Genomic DNA, 15,876 nt, shown 5'->3' with positions numbered 1-15,876 from the left:
ACTGATTAAAGCCTTTGGTCAGCAGAGAATCAACACTGTAAAGTTACCCGTGCCATTTTATCTTAGATTCCATGTAAACCCACAACTAGTCGTCCTCTAAAGCTCCAAAGTGAAGTAAGTTCCAGGAAAAAAATCACTAGTTGCTATAAGCTTGTCACATGTCACTTCATCACCAGTCACATCTATATGCAAACAGCAGGAAAAACGTTAGAGGCATTTTAACTGATGCAATTAGAATTCTGTACCCTGCCAATATCCTATGGGGCAAAAAACCCCCAACACACTGCAGATGTTAGAAATGAACACAAACTGCTGGGGACATCCAGCAAGTTAGGCAGCCTCTGTAAAGAAACAAAACTGCCCGTTTCAGGCAGAACTGTCCAGATGGACAACTGCATTTGAAGCTTTAACATTCCTTTAAGATGCTGCCTGACTTGCTGGATGTTTACACCACTTCCTTCCCTTGTTGGCATTTGGCAGCACACTGGCTGGTGCTTAGTTATTGAACAATAAAAACTAGAGAATGCTGAACACATTAAGGTTAGATAAGAAATGATACGTAACGGGGTGAGGGCATAGGGGGTTCTCAGTGATTCTGATAAACAAGAATCAACGGAAGAGACTGTTTCAGTAACACTGAATGTGAAGGATTTAATTCAATAAGGTTCTGTATAATAAATCACTGCCACAGTTGAGTGATTGATGCAAATGGCATAGATGCATTTAAAGGGAAGCTAGACAAACACACAAAGCAGGAAGGAATAAGAAGTTATGATAATAGGGATGTATGAAGTAGGGCAGGAGGAGGCACATGGGGCTATGAACACCAGCATCGACTCGTTGGACCAAACTCGTTTGTGAGATGTAAATTCCATGTTATAGAATCATAGAAACCCTACAGTGCAGAAAGAGGCCATTCGGCCCATCGAGTCTACACCGACCACAATCCCACCCAGGCCCTACCCCCATATCCCGACATATTTTACCCACTAATCCCTCTAACCTACGCATCTCAGGACACCAAGGGGCAATTTTAGCATGACCAATCAACCTAACCCGCACGTCTTTGGACTGTGGGAGGAAACCGGAGCACCCGGAGGAAACCCACGCAGACACGAGGAGAATGTGCAAATTCCACACAGACAGTGACCCGAGCCGGGAATCGAACCCAGGTCCCTGGAGCTGTGAAGCAGCAGTGCTAACCACTGTGCTACCGTGCCGCCCATGTCATACGGTAAACCAAATTTACTCTAGTCTTGTTACCAATTCATAAAAATCAGTGCCCCTAGGTCATTCTATACTAGGAGATAAATAAACAAATAATAATACCTGATTAATGCATTACATTCATGGAAGCCATTTGTAAATCAAAGCATTTGTGAGGTTGTACAATGACCAGAAAGGTTACAGGAAGATCACTTATTGGCCATAGATGACTGGAAGCAAATGTTGATAGTGGCCCCATCCAATTTCTATTGCGGGACCAATACTAACATTGTAATGAGGTCCAAGAAAAATAATGAACAGACTTCTTTTACCAGTCTTCAACATACAGGATTGCACCAACATAGGTGCGCTCTGGTTACAATTGGGTACAGGAATACCCAAACCAAAAGGATAGAAAAAAACAAGTTCAATACATGCCACACAAGGTGGAACAACTTTCTAAAATACAAAAAAAAAAATCAAGCAGTATGTGTTACTGTCTTACCTTTCACATGGTGAACCAGAGTCACAATGTGCTGAGCAAATAGCTCTGAAGGACTACGACGAGACTGGGCCATCTGAATATGCTGGAAGATGGAACGGAACTCCTGATCTTTTTTGGGTTTGTGAACAAGATCACGACAGAGACGTCGCTCATGGGTCAGGACGTTGGCAGAGCTGGGAAGACAACACAAAGAGCTCCTCATGAAAGAAGGCCACTCTAAGGCAACAGTAAGCAATGTTATTTCCCGCTTATCTGCGCATTACAGACTACAGTATTGCTAGTGCCTCATTCATCAAGTCAACCCCATTTGTGTGTGGAATTCTGCTCACCACTGTACAGCATCAGCCAGCTGGTTTTGTCACATTTAGGTGCGTGCAGATGTTGATTTACTTAACACCTGCATTTTTAGTTTTCAGTCAATTCTGCAGAGGCAAGAAGCAAATTTAAGAAGTGTCCAATGTGCACGTGTCAGCATGTTTTGATGAAATGTTTCCAAACCCAAAAAAACAGTGCTCGCCACTGGGATCACCACAAAGTGCAGCAGCTGGATAAGAACTGTAACGCATATTATTTATCACCAAACTCAAGCAGGAAAATGTTTGGAAAAAGAATTTCAAAGAAGTGATAAAATATGAATACATAATTAGGCCGCATTTGGTATGACCAACATCTCATCATTTACATTTAAAGGTTTCAATTACATAAATATCAATTGCAAGTTACACAGCGCTGAGATTACAGAGTGGTTGCAAGATCATCGATCCTATCCACACAAAATATCTCTATTTGATGTCACCTCTACATTAAGAAATCGATTTCGTGAGGACGATGTCATCTGCAAAAGGCCACATTGTTGAGATTGTACCTCATAGCAGGATGCGGCAGACTGTGTTCACGATGATAGTTTCCCCCAAGGGGAGTTGGTCATCTCTGCAAAGACACCATGTGGCAATTGCAAAGTGAAGGTTTTACAACTGGTCACGGAGTGATAGCCAATAAAATGAGTGGGCCGATTACAGCATCACTAGGCTGACTTGCTCAACACCGTCATGACAAGTGTGTTACAGTTCAATTGGTCTCTGACGGAGGTAGTGCAGTGGAGGTTGGAGTAGTAGTTTGGGGGTGGGGGAAGGGGGGGGGGGGGGGTGTTGCCTTGAGATAACATTAAGGGGGGGAAAATAGACATTGGGCTTAAGGTGTATCCCGGAGTCCTTTCTGAATGAGAAGTCCAAATAAGGACAGTGCAGTAATGCACTAATGGGCTATGTTGCAGAGAGAAATAACTCAATAAGACTGTGCCGACAAGGTCACTGCTATGTGCCTCGTCAGCTGAAGGGGACATTTTTTTGAACACCAGGCTGTTTCTACCTCTTGCTACAATAAAAAGACTTGCAAAGTTTTGACAAGGACGGGTGTCAGGACAACATGCTCTGAATAAAAGCCATAGTGATATCTTGCTGAATTAACCAGCAGTTGACAACATACGGCCTCAGCCCTACCGGAACAAAGAATGGTTCTATACATCTAATTTCCTTCACCGTTTCGGCAGGGGACAAAGAGGTGAAGTTGTCTGATCTGGTTAGAGAATCATTCATGAGCTGACTGGGCAGCCTAACCCTTGACAAAACAAACAGAAAGCATTCAATTCAACTCTTACCCAAGTGTGTCATCGCCAAACTGCAAGGAGTCCATTTTCAGCGTCACCTCTGTTGGACGATGGGCTGGTTTGAGCACAGGGGCACCCTCCTCTTGAGCAGTCACACCTTCCTGCTCTTTGCCATCGGAGCTTTTCCTCGGGGGAGGGGGGCTTTCTGCTCGGCCTGCCTTATACTTTGATGCTTTCACGGGTGACACCTCCCGGTATCGGCTCCCGTCTGCTTTCTTTGACTGAAATCGCTCCTCTTTTTTAAATCTCTCGGGCATTAATTCCTCCTCCTCCTCCACATCCTCCACCTCTCTAAACTTCTCCTTGGAGATGGTGATGTGCTTAAAGAAATTAATCTCTTCCCGTTTCCGTGGCTCATCATTGTCATCATCATCATCTTCCTCCTCATCCTCCTCATCATACCTCTCCTGAGTTTTACTTGCGATTAATTTGCTCCTGTACTTGAGCTCATCCTCATATCCATATTCCTTTTGGTTCTTGGTCGGGTAGTCTTTGTCATGCTCCTCCACCTCCTCTTCATCGTAGCCAAATTTGTGACGCATCTCTGCTTTCGAGATTTTCTCAAACTCCTCGGCAACTCCACCTTTGAATCGTTTCGGGGATTGGCTGCTACGGCTGCCTTTCTCTGGGAGGTTTTTCACATGGAACTCCGTTTTCACCACACTGCAAGCAGAAAGCCTATCGTAAGCATTGGTCTGGTCTCTCCCTTTCTCTCTCTCTAAATCTGTTCCTTTCTGCTCCTTTTCTCTTCCATTCACCCTATCCTGCATTAACACTTTAGCTTTCTGCTCCTCTGTAAACCTGTGATTCAACAGAACAAAACAGAAACACACACAAGAAAAGAAATGCAACGCATTACACAATCAGGGGTCCGTGCTTAAACAAACAAGATCTTACAAGAAGGATCCATCTCAAAGGTCTTGTTTCTACCCAAGGCTGAAGCTAGGACTCAAACGGAAAGTCCACTCAGGTACTATCAAGAAACTTACAAAGTGTCAAAGCCCAAATTGCAGGACCTCAAGATTCAAAACTTGGAAAGCAAGGAAAATAACGTGGTGATTGGGAGAAAGAAGACTTTGATTTTAAAAGGGAGGAAGGAATACAAGAATGAAGCAGAGTGAAGTAAAGATTGTCCATGTTCACCATCAAGAAATCCAACATTGGATCCACGAGGTGTCACAGTGACGCATGTGCCATTAAGTGCTACTGGTTGGGCAACAACAGAGGATTTACAATGTACCAGATTATCTTTTGTGTACTTACTGGAATGTCACAAGGATCTCTCCATTTACCATTCCCAGTTAATTAACACAGCCTAAGTTTCCACAGAAGGAAATGGGGGAGTAACACTGAGGGCTAAAATCCTCCAATAAACATTGCATATTTTACAGTAGAGCAAAAACATTTGAGACAGTTCCCATTTCGGAGGAAACACTAACCAAACATGCCAGAAGGAATGGACAGCAATGACCATTCCAGAATAAGTCAAAAAACATGCTGGTCCACATGTAAACACTTTTTTAAAAAAACCGGTCTTTGCGAGACTCAAAATTATCAGCCAGAAAATCCATGGAGCCCTTGGTGCTCCATGATGACAAAGCTCAGAGTAAGGGAAGTTCAAGGAGAAAAGCATATGGATAAGCAGCTCACAAACAATAGTTCAGTGAATAAAAAGGTTTATATTTTCATGCTGTATTCTTTGCCCAACTGATGTTTGGTGCATTAAGGACAAGAACACAGCTAAGTTGCTACAGGTAGCAACTCAAATAGCAGCCCTGCTGTGACAAATTGGAGCCTCTATCAATGCATAGCTTCCTCACTCAACCCGGCTCCAATGCGCAGTTGGACTTAAGTTCATGTCACAGAGAGTGACAGGCAGTAAGTGTGCGCAGTCATCTTTATGGATGAAGGTTATGTTTTATACTAAATTAGTATGATCCTGGAGGGCTCCTTTACCCAACCAGCCACCCATCTCTGCTACATGCTCAGAAAGTTTAAATTTAAGGTGCACTGCACGTAAGAGAGAGAGATAACGGGAACAGCTTGTTTGAAAAGCCAAGCCAGTGGAGTCAAGAACTGAAAAGAAAAAACCCCAGATTAAATTCAGGATGTTCCAAAAGACGCATGATTGATCAACAACTCCAAGATTTAAGCTTTAAATGAAATAGTTTCAGGGCATCCGTCCATATAGAAATACTCAGCTAACTAGTTGGTTGGATTGGGTTAGTGCGTGGGATGGTATATCACAGGCGTTGTTTGTAAGTACTGCCCGTGACAGTCTGAGTGTCTCACCTTTGGAATATCCAGTATATCAGCCACTTGATTCCATTGGCAGTCTGGAATTCCTGACAACGTTTGAAACAAATCCGTTCACACAGGTCTTTACTTCCGAGTAAACAAAAAACGAAAAAGAGATCAAGAATTCAGTACTGACCTTCTTGGAACATACCTCTTTAGATATGAAGAGATAGTTGGGACCGGCTGCTCCGCAAACAAGTTGGACATTCCTGGCCGTATTTCCTCTTTCTGTGCATTGCCCTGTGCCAGGCCTGCCAATGGTGGGCTGTGACTGGCTGGGGCTTGTCGTGGCACGCTGCGAATTGTAGAGCTGAGCGATGGGGGGCTCTGGTGAGAGGCATTCGGTCTGGTTGGGCTGCGGCTCTGGGGGCTCATCTGCGCGGGGCTCCCATGAGGTGAAGTGTGGCGGGCAGTGCCCGACAGCGAGGGGCTCTGCTGACTTGGACTGGAATGCAACGCAGGACTGGTCTTCAGCACCACGGTGGAACGCGGGGCCGGACTGGGATGCTTGGGGCTGGTGTCGTAGGCAGTCAGGCCTTTCCAAGAATCACTGCGTTTGGGGGCCAGGTTGACGGGAGCCTCGGAGCTACCATTACCCGCCTGCCCGTCCTCAGGTGACCGTTTCTGCTGGTCTTCTGTCTCCTGGGCAGGGGGCTTGGAGGCAGCTGCCTCTTTCTGGGACGATTTGGTCTTCTTGCTCCGTCGCTTAGGGGAGGCCGAGCGGCTGCGATGAGGTGAGGAGCGAGACCTGGAGGATGATGACCTTCCTGACCTGCTGGACGATGACTTGTCAGTGTATCTGGAGCGGCTCCTGGATCTCGGCGATGCTGATCGCCGCTTAGGCGAGCGGGAGCGGGAGCGGCCACGCCGTGGGCTGTAAGTCGAACGATAGTTATGCCAGTTTGGCCGGTAATTGCCATAATGGTTGTAATTGCCATAGTTGCCGTAACCCCCACGGTTATTCCAGTTACCCCTCGGGTAATAGCCTCGCCCTCGGCGCTGGATAAAGGGCCGCCTGTAGCCCCGGTGTCCGCGAAACTCCCTGGGCTGGTACTCCCGTGGGTAGTTCCGTTCCCGGTTATGTGTCGGAGAATAGGACCTGGAGCGAGACCTGGGGCTGAAAAGCAAAAACAGAAACAATTGAATATCACATCAGGATAGGTTAAAATGTCATATTAATCAACAAGATTTCTTTTTGCAGTGAGGGATACACTTTCTACCACAGCCCTTCATTTGTCATTATTACAGGTGATTGTAACAACTTGCATTTCATAGCACTTCGAATGTAGTATAGCACCTTAAGGCCAAACGTCCAAAGGAGCGTCTGGAAGCAAACTGAACCACAGGAGGCAGCATTCAGCCAGATGATTAACTAGCTGGTAAAAGTAGCAGCTTTGGGGGCAGCACAATGGTTAGCACTGCTGCCTCGCAGCACCAGGGACCCAGGTTCGACTCCCAGCTTGGGTCACTGTCTGTGCGGAGTCTGCACGTTCTCCCAGTGTCGGCGTGGGTTTCCTCCCACATTTCGAAAGACGTGCTGGTTAGGTACATTGGCCGTACTAAATTCTCCCTCAGTGTACCCGAACAGGCACTGGAGTGTGGTGACTAGGAGATTTTCACAGCAACTTCATTGCAGTGTTAATGTAAGCTACTTGTGACTAATAAATAAACTTTAAAACCCTTCATAAGGAGTAATATGGCAAAGTGTGCAGGGCATGGGGAGTGGTGGAATTTTAAAGTTTAGGGCCTACACCTCTAAAGGTATTGCCACCAATGAGGAAAAAAATTAAGGATGCATAGGGTGGCCAAAATTGGAGGATTGCCAAGATCGTGTAGGACTACAGGAGGCAACAGAGATACGTTCAGTACTGCGCTGCTTGACCAGGTTTTTAAAATCTGTTTCTTCACCTCTCCTCACTCCCAAGCTCAGACACAGCGGCAAATTGTAGCAGCTTGGGGCACGGTCAAGGAACTCGACAGACTGGGGTTTGCATATGTGTTCTTGTAAAAAGGGACACTGGGGAGTTACTTCAACAGTATGGCCACCAACTGACAACACTTCAGTGTTGAAGATAGAGCCTTGAATTGCCTTGCTAATAATTGGCCATTTGATATGCTGCACCCGATGGTAACTCACCATTATTGTGCAATAGTGCACAGCAGCATGGAGCCTTACTACACTTGGTTCTCCAGTAAACAAACAACTGTAGCCGTTTCAGCCTTTTCTGATGCATTACCATGCCATAGCACAAGAGGTCAAAACAGCAGTATTATTTCTTTTGCTTTTGGTTGCTAGGTTTGGCTCAGTGTAGCACTTTCACCTCAGAGTCAGACGCTCAGGATTCAGGCCCAATTCTGCACCAGAGATCTGTGTACATAATCGAGGCTGTGACTCCAACACTGCTACATCAGGCTAACCAGAGTGCTGTCCTGCCAGAGGTGCCGTCTTCTGATTAAACAACAAACCAAGACACTATCTATCCCCTCAAATGGATGTCCCATGGCATGATTTCAAAGAGGTGAGAAATTCTCCCTGGTGGCCTGGCCAATAATTTATCCTCCAATTAACAAATTAGCTGTTCGTGGGAGTTTGCTTGTTCAAAATGGTTGCCTTATTTCCTTCAACAGTAACTGCACTGCAAAAAGCATGCCCCTAAATGTACAATGCTTTGGGATGTCTTGACATTGTGAACGATGTTATATCAATGCAAAATTTTTCTTGCTGACCTCCCCTTGGAATTCCCTACTTCCTTTACAAATTCGGGGAGCATCCATATATGGAATCTCTGCTGGTGAAGTAACTCAATCCAGATTACTGGCGTCATCTCTCCCAAGGAAGTGATGTCCAATCTCGAGGCTGTCTCACTGGTTCTGCAGTCAAGTTCAAAGCCCTCAGAAATAAATATCAACTAACAGCAGCAACCGGGGAATTTTGACAAGTGGGCAGCATAAACGGGGTCGGAAAGGGATTCAATTGAGATGTTCCGAAATTTTGAGGGGTATTGATAATGTAGATAGGAAGACAGTGTTACCCATCAGGTCAGTACACAGAGGAACACAGGTACAAGATAATTGCCAAAGGAATCAGGGAAGTGATCAGATTTTAAAAAAAACTTATGATCTGTAATGAACTGGAAACAAGGATTATTGGAACCAGTTTAAACTGCAACTTTCAAAAAAGAACGGGATATATATTTTAAACGATAAAATGTGCACGGCCATGGGAAACAGCTGGGAAGTGGGACGAACTGAGTTCATTTATTAGTATGCAGTGAAAAGTATTGTTTCTTGCACGCTGTATAGACAAAGCATACCATTCATAGAGAAGGAAAGGAGAAAGTGCAGAATGTAATGTTAGTCATAGCTAGGGTGTAGAGAAAGATCAACTTAATGCGAGGTAGGTCCATTCAAAAGTCTGATGGCAGCAGGAAGAAACTGTTTTTGAGTCGGTGAGTATGTGACCTCAGAGTTTTGTATCTTTTTCCCAATGGAAGAAGGTGGAAGAGAGTATGTCCAGGGTGCGTGGGGTCCTTGATTATGCTGGCTGCTTTTCCAAGGCAGCGGGAAGTGTAGACAGACTCAATGGATGGGAGGCTGGTTTGCATGATGGGCTGGGCCACATTCATGACCTTTTGTAGTTTCTTGCGGTCTTGGGAAGAACAGGAGGCATACCAAGCTGTGATACAATCAGAAAGAATGCTTTCTATGGTGCACTTGTAAAGGTTGGAGAGAGTCGTAGCTGACATGCCAAATTTCCTCAGTCTTCTGAGAAAGCAGAGGCATTGGTGGGCTTTCTTAACTATAGTGTCGGCATGGAGGGACCAGGACAGGTTCTTGCTGATCTGGACACCTAAAAACCTGAAGCTCTTGACCATTTCTACTTCGTCCCCATTATTGTGGGATGCCCTCCACTACACTTCCGGAGGTCAATGACTATCTCCTTCGTTTTGCTGACATTGAGGGAGAGATTGTCATCGCACCAATTCACCAGATTCTCTCTCTCTTCCCTGTACTCCGACTCGTCATTGTCTGAGATCCAACCCACTATGGTGGTGTCGTCAGCAAACTTGAAAATCGAGTTGAAGGGGAATTTGGCCCACAGTCATAGGTGTATAAGAAGTATAGTAAGGTTGTGAGGACACAGCCTTGTGGGGCACCAGTGTTGAGGATGATTGTGCTGGAGGTGTTGTTGCCTATCCTTACTGATTGTGGTCTTTGGGTTAGGAAGGTAAGGGAGCTGAGCCCCAGGCCAAAGAGTTTGGAGATGAGTTTCATAGGAATAATCGTGTTGAAGGCTGAGCTGTAGTCAATAAATATGAGTCTGACATGGGTGTCTTTGTTATCTAGGTGTTCCAGGGTTCAGAGGTGGAGGGCGCACACTCGCTGACCTCTTGCTCAAATGGGCATAGAGTGCATTGAGCTCTTCGGGGAGGGGTGCATTACTGCCGGCAATTTTGCATGCCTTCATTTTGTAATCTGTAATGTCTTGCTGACCTTGTCATAGTTGGTGGGAGTTCGTGTGGCTAGCATGAGTCTCTAGCTTGGTCCGGTACTGTCTTTTGGCATCTTGGATGGATCTCCTTAGATTGTATCTGGCTTTCTTGTATAGGTTAGGGTTGCCTGACTTGAACGCTTCCGACCTGGACTTCAGCAAGCTGTGGATATCCCTGTTCATCCATCATTTCCAGTTGGGAAACTCGCGGATTTGCTTCTTTGGCACACAGTCTTCTACACACTTACTAATGAAGTCAGTTACTATAGTGGTGTAATCGTTCAGGCTGGTCGCAGAGCTTTTTAAATACTGACCAGTCCACTGGCTTTAAGCAGTCCTGTAGGAAATCATCCGATTCCTCAGACCAACATTGCACAACTTTCTTTAGCAGATCCTCCCGTTTCAGTTTTTGCTTGTGAGCCGGGAACAGTAGCACAGCCTTGTGCTCTGATTTGCCAAAGTGTGGGTGGGTGATAAGAGCGGTAGGCATGTTTGATTTTGTGAAGCAGTGGTCTAGGATGTTTGGGCCTCTGGTGGAGTAGATGTGTTGGTGGTATCTCGGTAGGACACTCGTGAGAAGCTCCAGTACAGTACAATGGGTTGAATGGCCACCCCATATGCTGTAAGATTCAATGATTCGTAATAATGGAAATCAGCCAATTCTTCTCAAGCTTTTGTGTTGAACTAACCATGTGAACCTATTCAAGATGGTGCTCCTAATGTATTTTTTAAAAAACTACAAACCTGAAATAAAAGAAAGTGTTGGAAATACACAGCCTGCCGTTCAGCCCCTGAACGAAGGAGACAGTTTGGCATTCTGCATGCACGTTTCATCAAAATTTCAGACTACCTGCCGCATACTTCAGTATTTTCGGTTGTTTTAGTTTTAGTGCAAGTTTCCTTCTTTTATCCGTTCTGTGAGGGGATCAGCAAGGTGCCAAGTGAGCAGAATAGTTGGCAACAGAAGAGTATTCATTGAGACACTGTGACCGCAAAATGGCACCAGGAATATTATCACTAAGTAAGCACTCAGCACGGTCATAAAACTCTGCCGCTTGATAATTTAGGAGGTATTAATGCATCTTTTTTGAGCAGGCTAATGTCACTCTTGCTTTGGCATCCTACTCGACCTGGTGTGGATTCAGGCCTCATACCCTCTTCATTATCAAGAGTGCTTATACTCTGCGTCACCAAGCTCCTATCATCTCCAGACTCCCAATACTCAAATGCTCCCCAACTTCAATCCTTCATCTTTGACCCACCCATAACTGTTCCAGTCATGATTCTAACCATCTGCATCTCTCTTCCTTTTCAGTCTTTGCTACTTTGGCTTAAGCCATTGGAATAGCCACTTTAAATGTCTGCTCTCCACCTTTCAAAACCCATCTTTTCCACTAGGTTTTCAGACAGATAACCCAAACTCAAACTCCATGTCAGAGATACGCAGACAGACCAGGGAAAACGCAAGCAAGGAACAGGTGAGCCCAGTAAGGGTTTGTGTGGGGAGAGAGCAAACCATACAGCTGAAGGCTGTCAAGGAACAGACATATATAAAAAGTAAAAGAGAAAACAAGGAGGCTGAAATGAACAACAAAAGAGAGTAATTGAGGAGGCTGGGGCCTGTGAGGGCAGGAGGGAGTGAGAAAAGGTCAAAGAGAAATGGGAAAGACAGTCCAAGTTAAAGCAGAATTATTGGGGAGGACTCAATCTGCCTGGGTTGGGATTCAGTGGCAGGTGTTGGGCTCCTTCCCCCGATTGCCATAATGATAGATATTGCTAGAAGTGCTCGATTCTCAAAATATTGCCACTATTCTTGGAAGACAAAGTATGTTTTGCAAGGATGTTAATGCTGTAGAAAGGGTTAGAAGAATCATAGAATACCTACAGTGCAGAAGGAGGCCTTTCAGCCCATCGAGCCTGCACTGACAATAATCCCACCCGGGCCATATCCCCGTAACCACACATATTTATCCTACTAATCCCCCTGACACTAAGGAGCAACTTAGCATGGCCAATCAACCTAACCTGCACATTTTTGGACACGAGAATGAGAATGTTTCCAGGAATGAGGGACAGTTATGTGGATAGATGGGAGAATCTGAGGATATTTTCCTCTCAGCACAGAAGGTTGGGAGGACATTTAGGGTTGCACACACAGTTTATAGTGAGAAACTGTTCCCATTGGTGGACAGAGTGAGCAACAGAGGACACTGATTTATGATGACTGGCAAAAGAACTAATGGCTACATGAGCGAAAACATTTGAAAGCACAGCCTGAATGTGAAGGTAAATTCAATTGTGGTTTTAAAAACAGAATAGGATAGCAAGCGAAGAGCAAAATGAAATGCAGCATACAGGGCAGGGAAGCAGGATTCGCGGAGTTGCTTTTGCGGAAAGCTGACATGGACATGCCAGGCTTGCAGTGCTGTAACAATTCTATGAGAAAAAAAGCAAATCAATAGTTTTTGTTACTTAATCAAATTCGTGATTTCACTGTACTGATGGATCTGGAATCTAGTCCGTCTTGAACTCTAGGCTTTGACTGGTTGATAAAATAATAGCCACGGGCTCTAGAATCTAATCGGTTTTATTTCAACTACAAATCTTAACAGATTCAATTAATAAAGTTATCAGATACTTGTAGTTCCTACAGATTTCCCTGAAAATTCTGCCTGATGTTAAAATACAGAGCAGCTAACAGGCAGTAGACATGAATCAGCTGGGGGCTTGGTTTATTTATCAGTGAGGCCCTTCATCACCAGCAGGGCCCAGTGTTGAGCTGAATTCGTCACTGGGTGTTTAAAAAGAAAACACAAAAGCCTAAAAAAAAAATGCTTTAAATTAAACAAACAGAATACAGGCATCACTGGTCTCCAGGTATGTTTTGCCCAGACACTACAGCATTCAGAAAAGGGGCAAGAGAGGACTAGACTACCTGTTTCACGCTGGATTGCAGTTTCTATCATACACAAGCTGCCCCCTTCTGAAAACACCTGACATTACCCTAGTAGGTAATATTACTATTGCTAACTAAAAGCACACAGATCAGAGCAAATGATACTCAGGCTTAAAGTGTTAAATTATGAAGAGCTTGCATTATACTACCTTCAGTTTAGAAAACTGAGGGGTGATCTGATTGAACATTTTACATTGATAAAGGGAGTCGATTGGACTGATACAGATAAACTACTTCCTCTGGTGGGGGACGTAGGACAAGATGACAATCTTAAAATGAGTGAAATCACACAAAGACAGTGGAAATTTGGAATTCTCTCCTCCAAAAAAGGCCGTAGGTGCTGGAAGATAATTGGAGCTTTCAAGACTGAGATCAAGAGACTTTTGTTGGGCAAGGATAGCAAGGCAAATGGGAGTAAAGGCAGATAAATGGGGTTGAAGTACAGATCTTCCATGATCCAATTTAACGCTGGAGCAGGTTCATGAGGTTGAAGACTTATACCTGGCACTGAATGACTCTACACTTCATTGTCATGCAGAACAAAGCAGGAGTTGTTCCCCATTCCCACCTTGAAGTCCTCACGTTTAGTCAATTGATTTCTCCATATTCACTACACTGGACAGAACAGGCACTGATTATAGAAACGCAGCAATATAAAAAATAGGACCAGAAGTAGGCCATTTGACCCTTCGAGCTCGCTCCGCCATTCACCACAATCATAGTTGATCATTTGGCATGGTGGCACAGTGGCACAGTGGTTAGCACTGCTACCTCACAGCGACAGGGACCTGGGTTCAATTCCGGTCTTCGGTGACTATATATGTGGGGTTTGCACACTCTCCGTGTCTTAGTGGGTTTCCTCCCATAGTCCAAAGATATGTGCATTAGGTGGATTGGCCATGGTAAATTGCTCCTTGGCGTCAGGGGGATTAGCAGGGTAAAAGCGTGTGGTTACAGGGATAGGGCCTGGGTGGGATTGCTGTCAGTGCAGGATCGATGGGCCAAATGGCCTCCTTGTGCACTGCATGGATTTTATGATCAAGAGCCATGAGAACTGTCAGTTTACTGGCTAGATTATCAAGTGCTATTGACTGAGAGGTTGGTCTGCAGTGGGCCTCACATTGTTCCAAATCCCCAACTGAAATCAGCAGAGAGTAACTGCATTGCATGGACCTGAACAATGGATCTGACAGGTTAAATGACTCTGAGCTACACAAATCAGAAGTATTTTCAGTTAAGCCCTGGCTTGTGCTCAGTTAGATCTCAGACAGGTCAACAGATTTCCTAGCACCCCAGTTAGAGAGAGGGAAGACAGCAAGGGTTCAGACTCCTGTTATCCAGGAGGAGCAACCCCACCCCCACCCCCCATCCCCCTCCCCCTCTCCCACCTCACTCAGTGCTGAGAAGTGATAAGATTAAGCTTAGCTCAGAGCCCCTGTAACTGATCCATCATGAGAATCAAGCAAAGAATATTGAGAATGACTGATGCCCAAAGGACATGGGCATCACAGTAATGGGCAACACTCCCAAAAAGAAATGAGAACGATGGAGGAACAAACTAAGAGAAAAATAAAAAATAGAAACCTTTCAAGCTGGCAGTGATTATAATCAGTTAAAAAAACCTCTTGCGTCTCAGACTTGGGTTATACAGCTGCTAATGCACATCACTTGGGCTTTGTTGCCAAATACTTTTTCCAACACCACCCCCCCTTCTCCAATTCCACCAAGCAACGTGCCAATTCCCAGAGTTCTAGTGTGTTGCCAACCTGACCCAGGCTCCTGCGAATAATGGCAGCTGTGCACCTCAAGAGCAGGAGCTAACAAAGAATTTAAATGAGGAGCCACTCGTACAGGCCGGCTGACGGTTCCACTGGTGGCAGTTTGGAGGCAAAGTCTTTAGACAGAGCAGACTGATTCCGGGCCTCCTGCAATATAATTCTGACACCACGAGGCAGCCACCAGGTGTCTCATGACAGAAAGCACTGAAATTGAGGGTGGGGGGTTGGGGGGGGGGGGGGAATGTGCTAGGGGTGTAACGTGTTTCCCCAACGCCCGCTCGCCCGTACGCGCACACACACCATGCCTAGTGTCTAACCTGATTACAAAAGCTACAAACAAAACAGCATTCAGCATACAAACAGTTAATAGTGAAAGTCTCTCTCACTCTCTCTCTCGTCACCCCCAGCTGCGGCCCCTTAAATATGAAAACAATCAGCGAGGAACAAAAGATGCACCGAGTTTGCGATCTTTCAAAGCTCAAAACATTAATGTCCTTTTAAAGTAACAAAACCTTGCTCAAGCACAGCGAGTTTGGTGGGCTTACTGGAAGTTACTCAAAGGAAAGAGAAGCTCGTGAATAGCCGGTTCTTATTTCACAAACGGTCTCCCAGTGCTACGCTGCATCAAGGTTACCAGCATTTTAAACTTTTTAAATTTAATTTTAAAAGCTGCAACAGGAACTGTGTGAGCAGCTGAACTGGCTGTTCGCAATCCTGTCCCTCGGGTAACAGAGAAAAAAACCCTTCAGCTAAATAAATTACGTTTTACGAACAAACAAAACCAGATTGAGAACTTCGACTCATAGTGCTTACCCAGCGTAGCTTTTCATCGAGAGGAATGTATGCCCCAGTGATCAGCCACATTGCAAGGAATGACACTGCTACAGCCTGCCTGCTAAATCCATTTTAACAGTATCGAGTGTACAGCTCACCTCAGCTCTAACTCTCACAGGAAGAGGCCGGCTGTTTGGGACG

General features: G+C 45.1%; 1 protein-coding gene across 20 annotated transcripts in view; it reads right to left on the bottom strand.

The window, feature by feature from the left end:
• Positions 1–15,876, bottom strand: part of LOC144509222 (thyroid hormone receptor-associated protein 3-like) — a 114,774-nt gene that overhangs the window by 16,384 nt on the left and 82,514 nt on the right. For 6 of the 20 annotated variants that reach the window (XM_078237743.1, XM_078237755.1, XM_078237744.1 and 3 more), the window contains 3 exons: positions 5,812–6,792; positions 3,369–4,040; positions 1,712–1,884 (listed from right to left, as the gene is read on the bottom strand). In XM_078237743.1, coding sequence (XP_078093869.1) covers positions 1,712–1,884; positions 3,369–4,040; positions 5,812–6,792 — 1,826 coding nt within the window. Of the gene's footprint in view, positions 1–1,711; positions 1,885–3,368; positions 4,179–5,811; positions 6,793–15,714; positions 15,843–15,876 lie in introns of those variants that run through there. The other 14 variants (XM_078237749.1, XM_078237750.1, XM_078237757.1 and 11 more) reach the window with 6 other exon arrangements.

The sequence above is a fragment of the Mustelus asterias genome, chromosome 21 (assembly GCF_964213995.1).
Source record: "Mustelus asterias chromosome 21, sMusAst1.hap1.1, whole genome shotgun sequence".
NCBI lineage: Eukaryota > Metazoa > Chordata > Chondrichthyes > Carcharhiniformes > Triakidae > Mustelus > Mustelus asterias.
The sequence above is the reverse complement of the archived record's forward strand: the minus strand, read 5'-3'. Positions and strand labels throughout refer to the sequence as shown.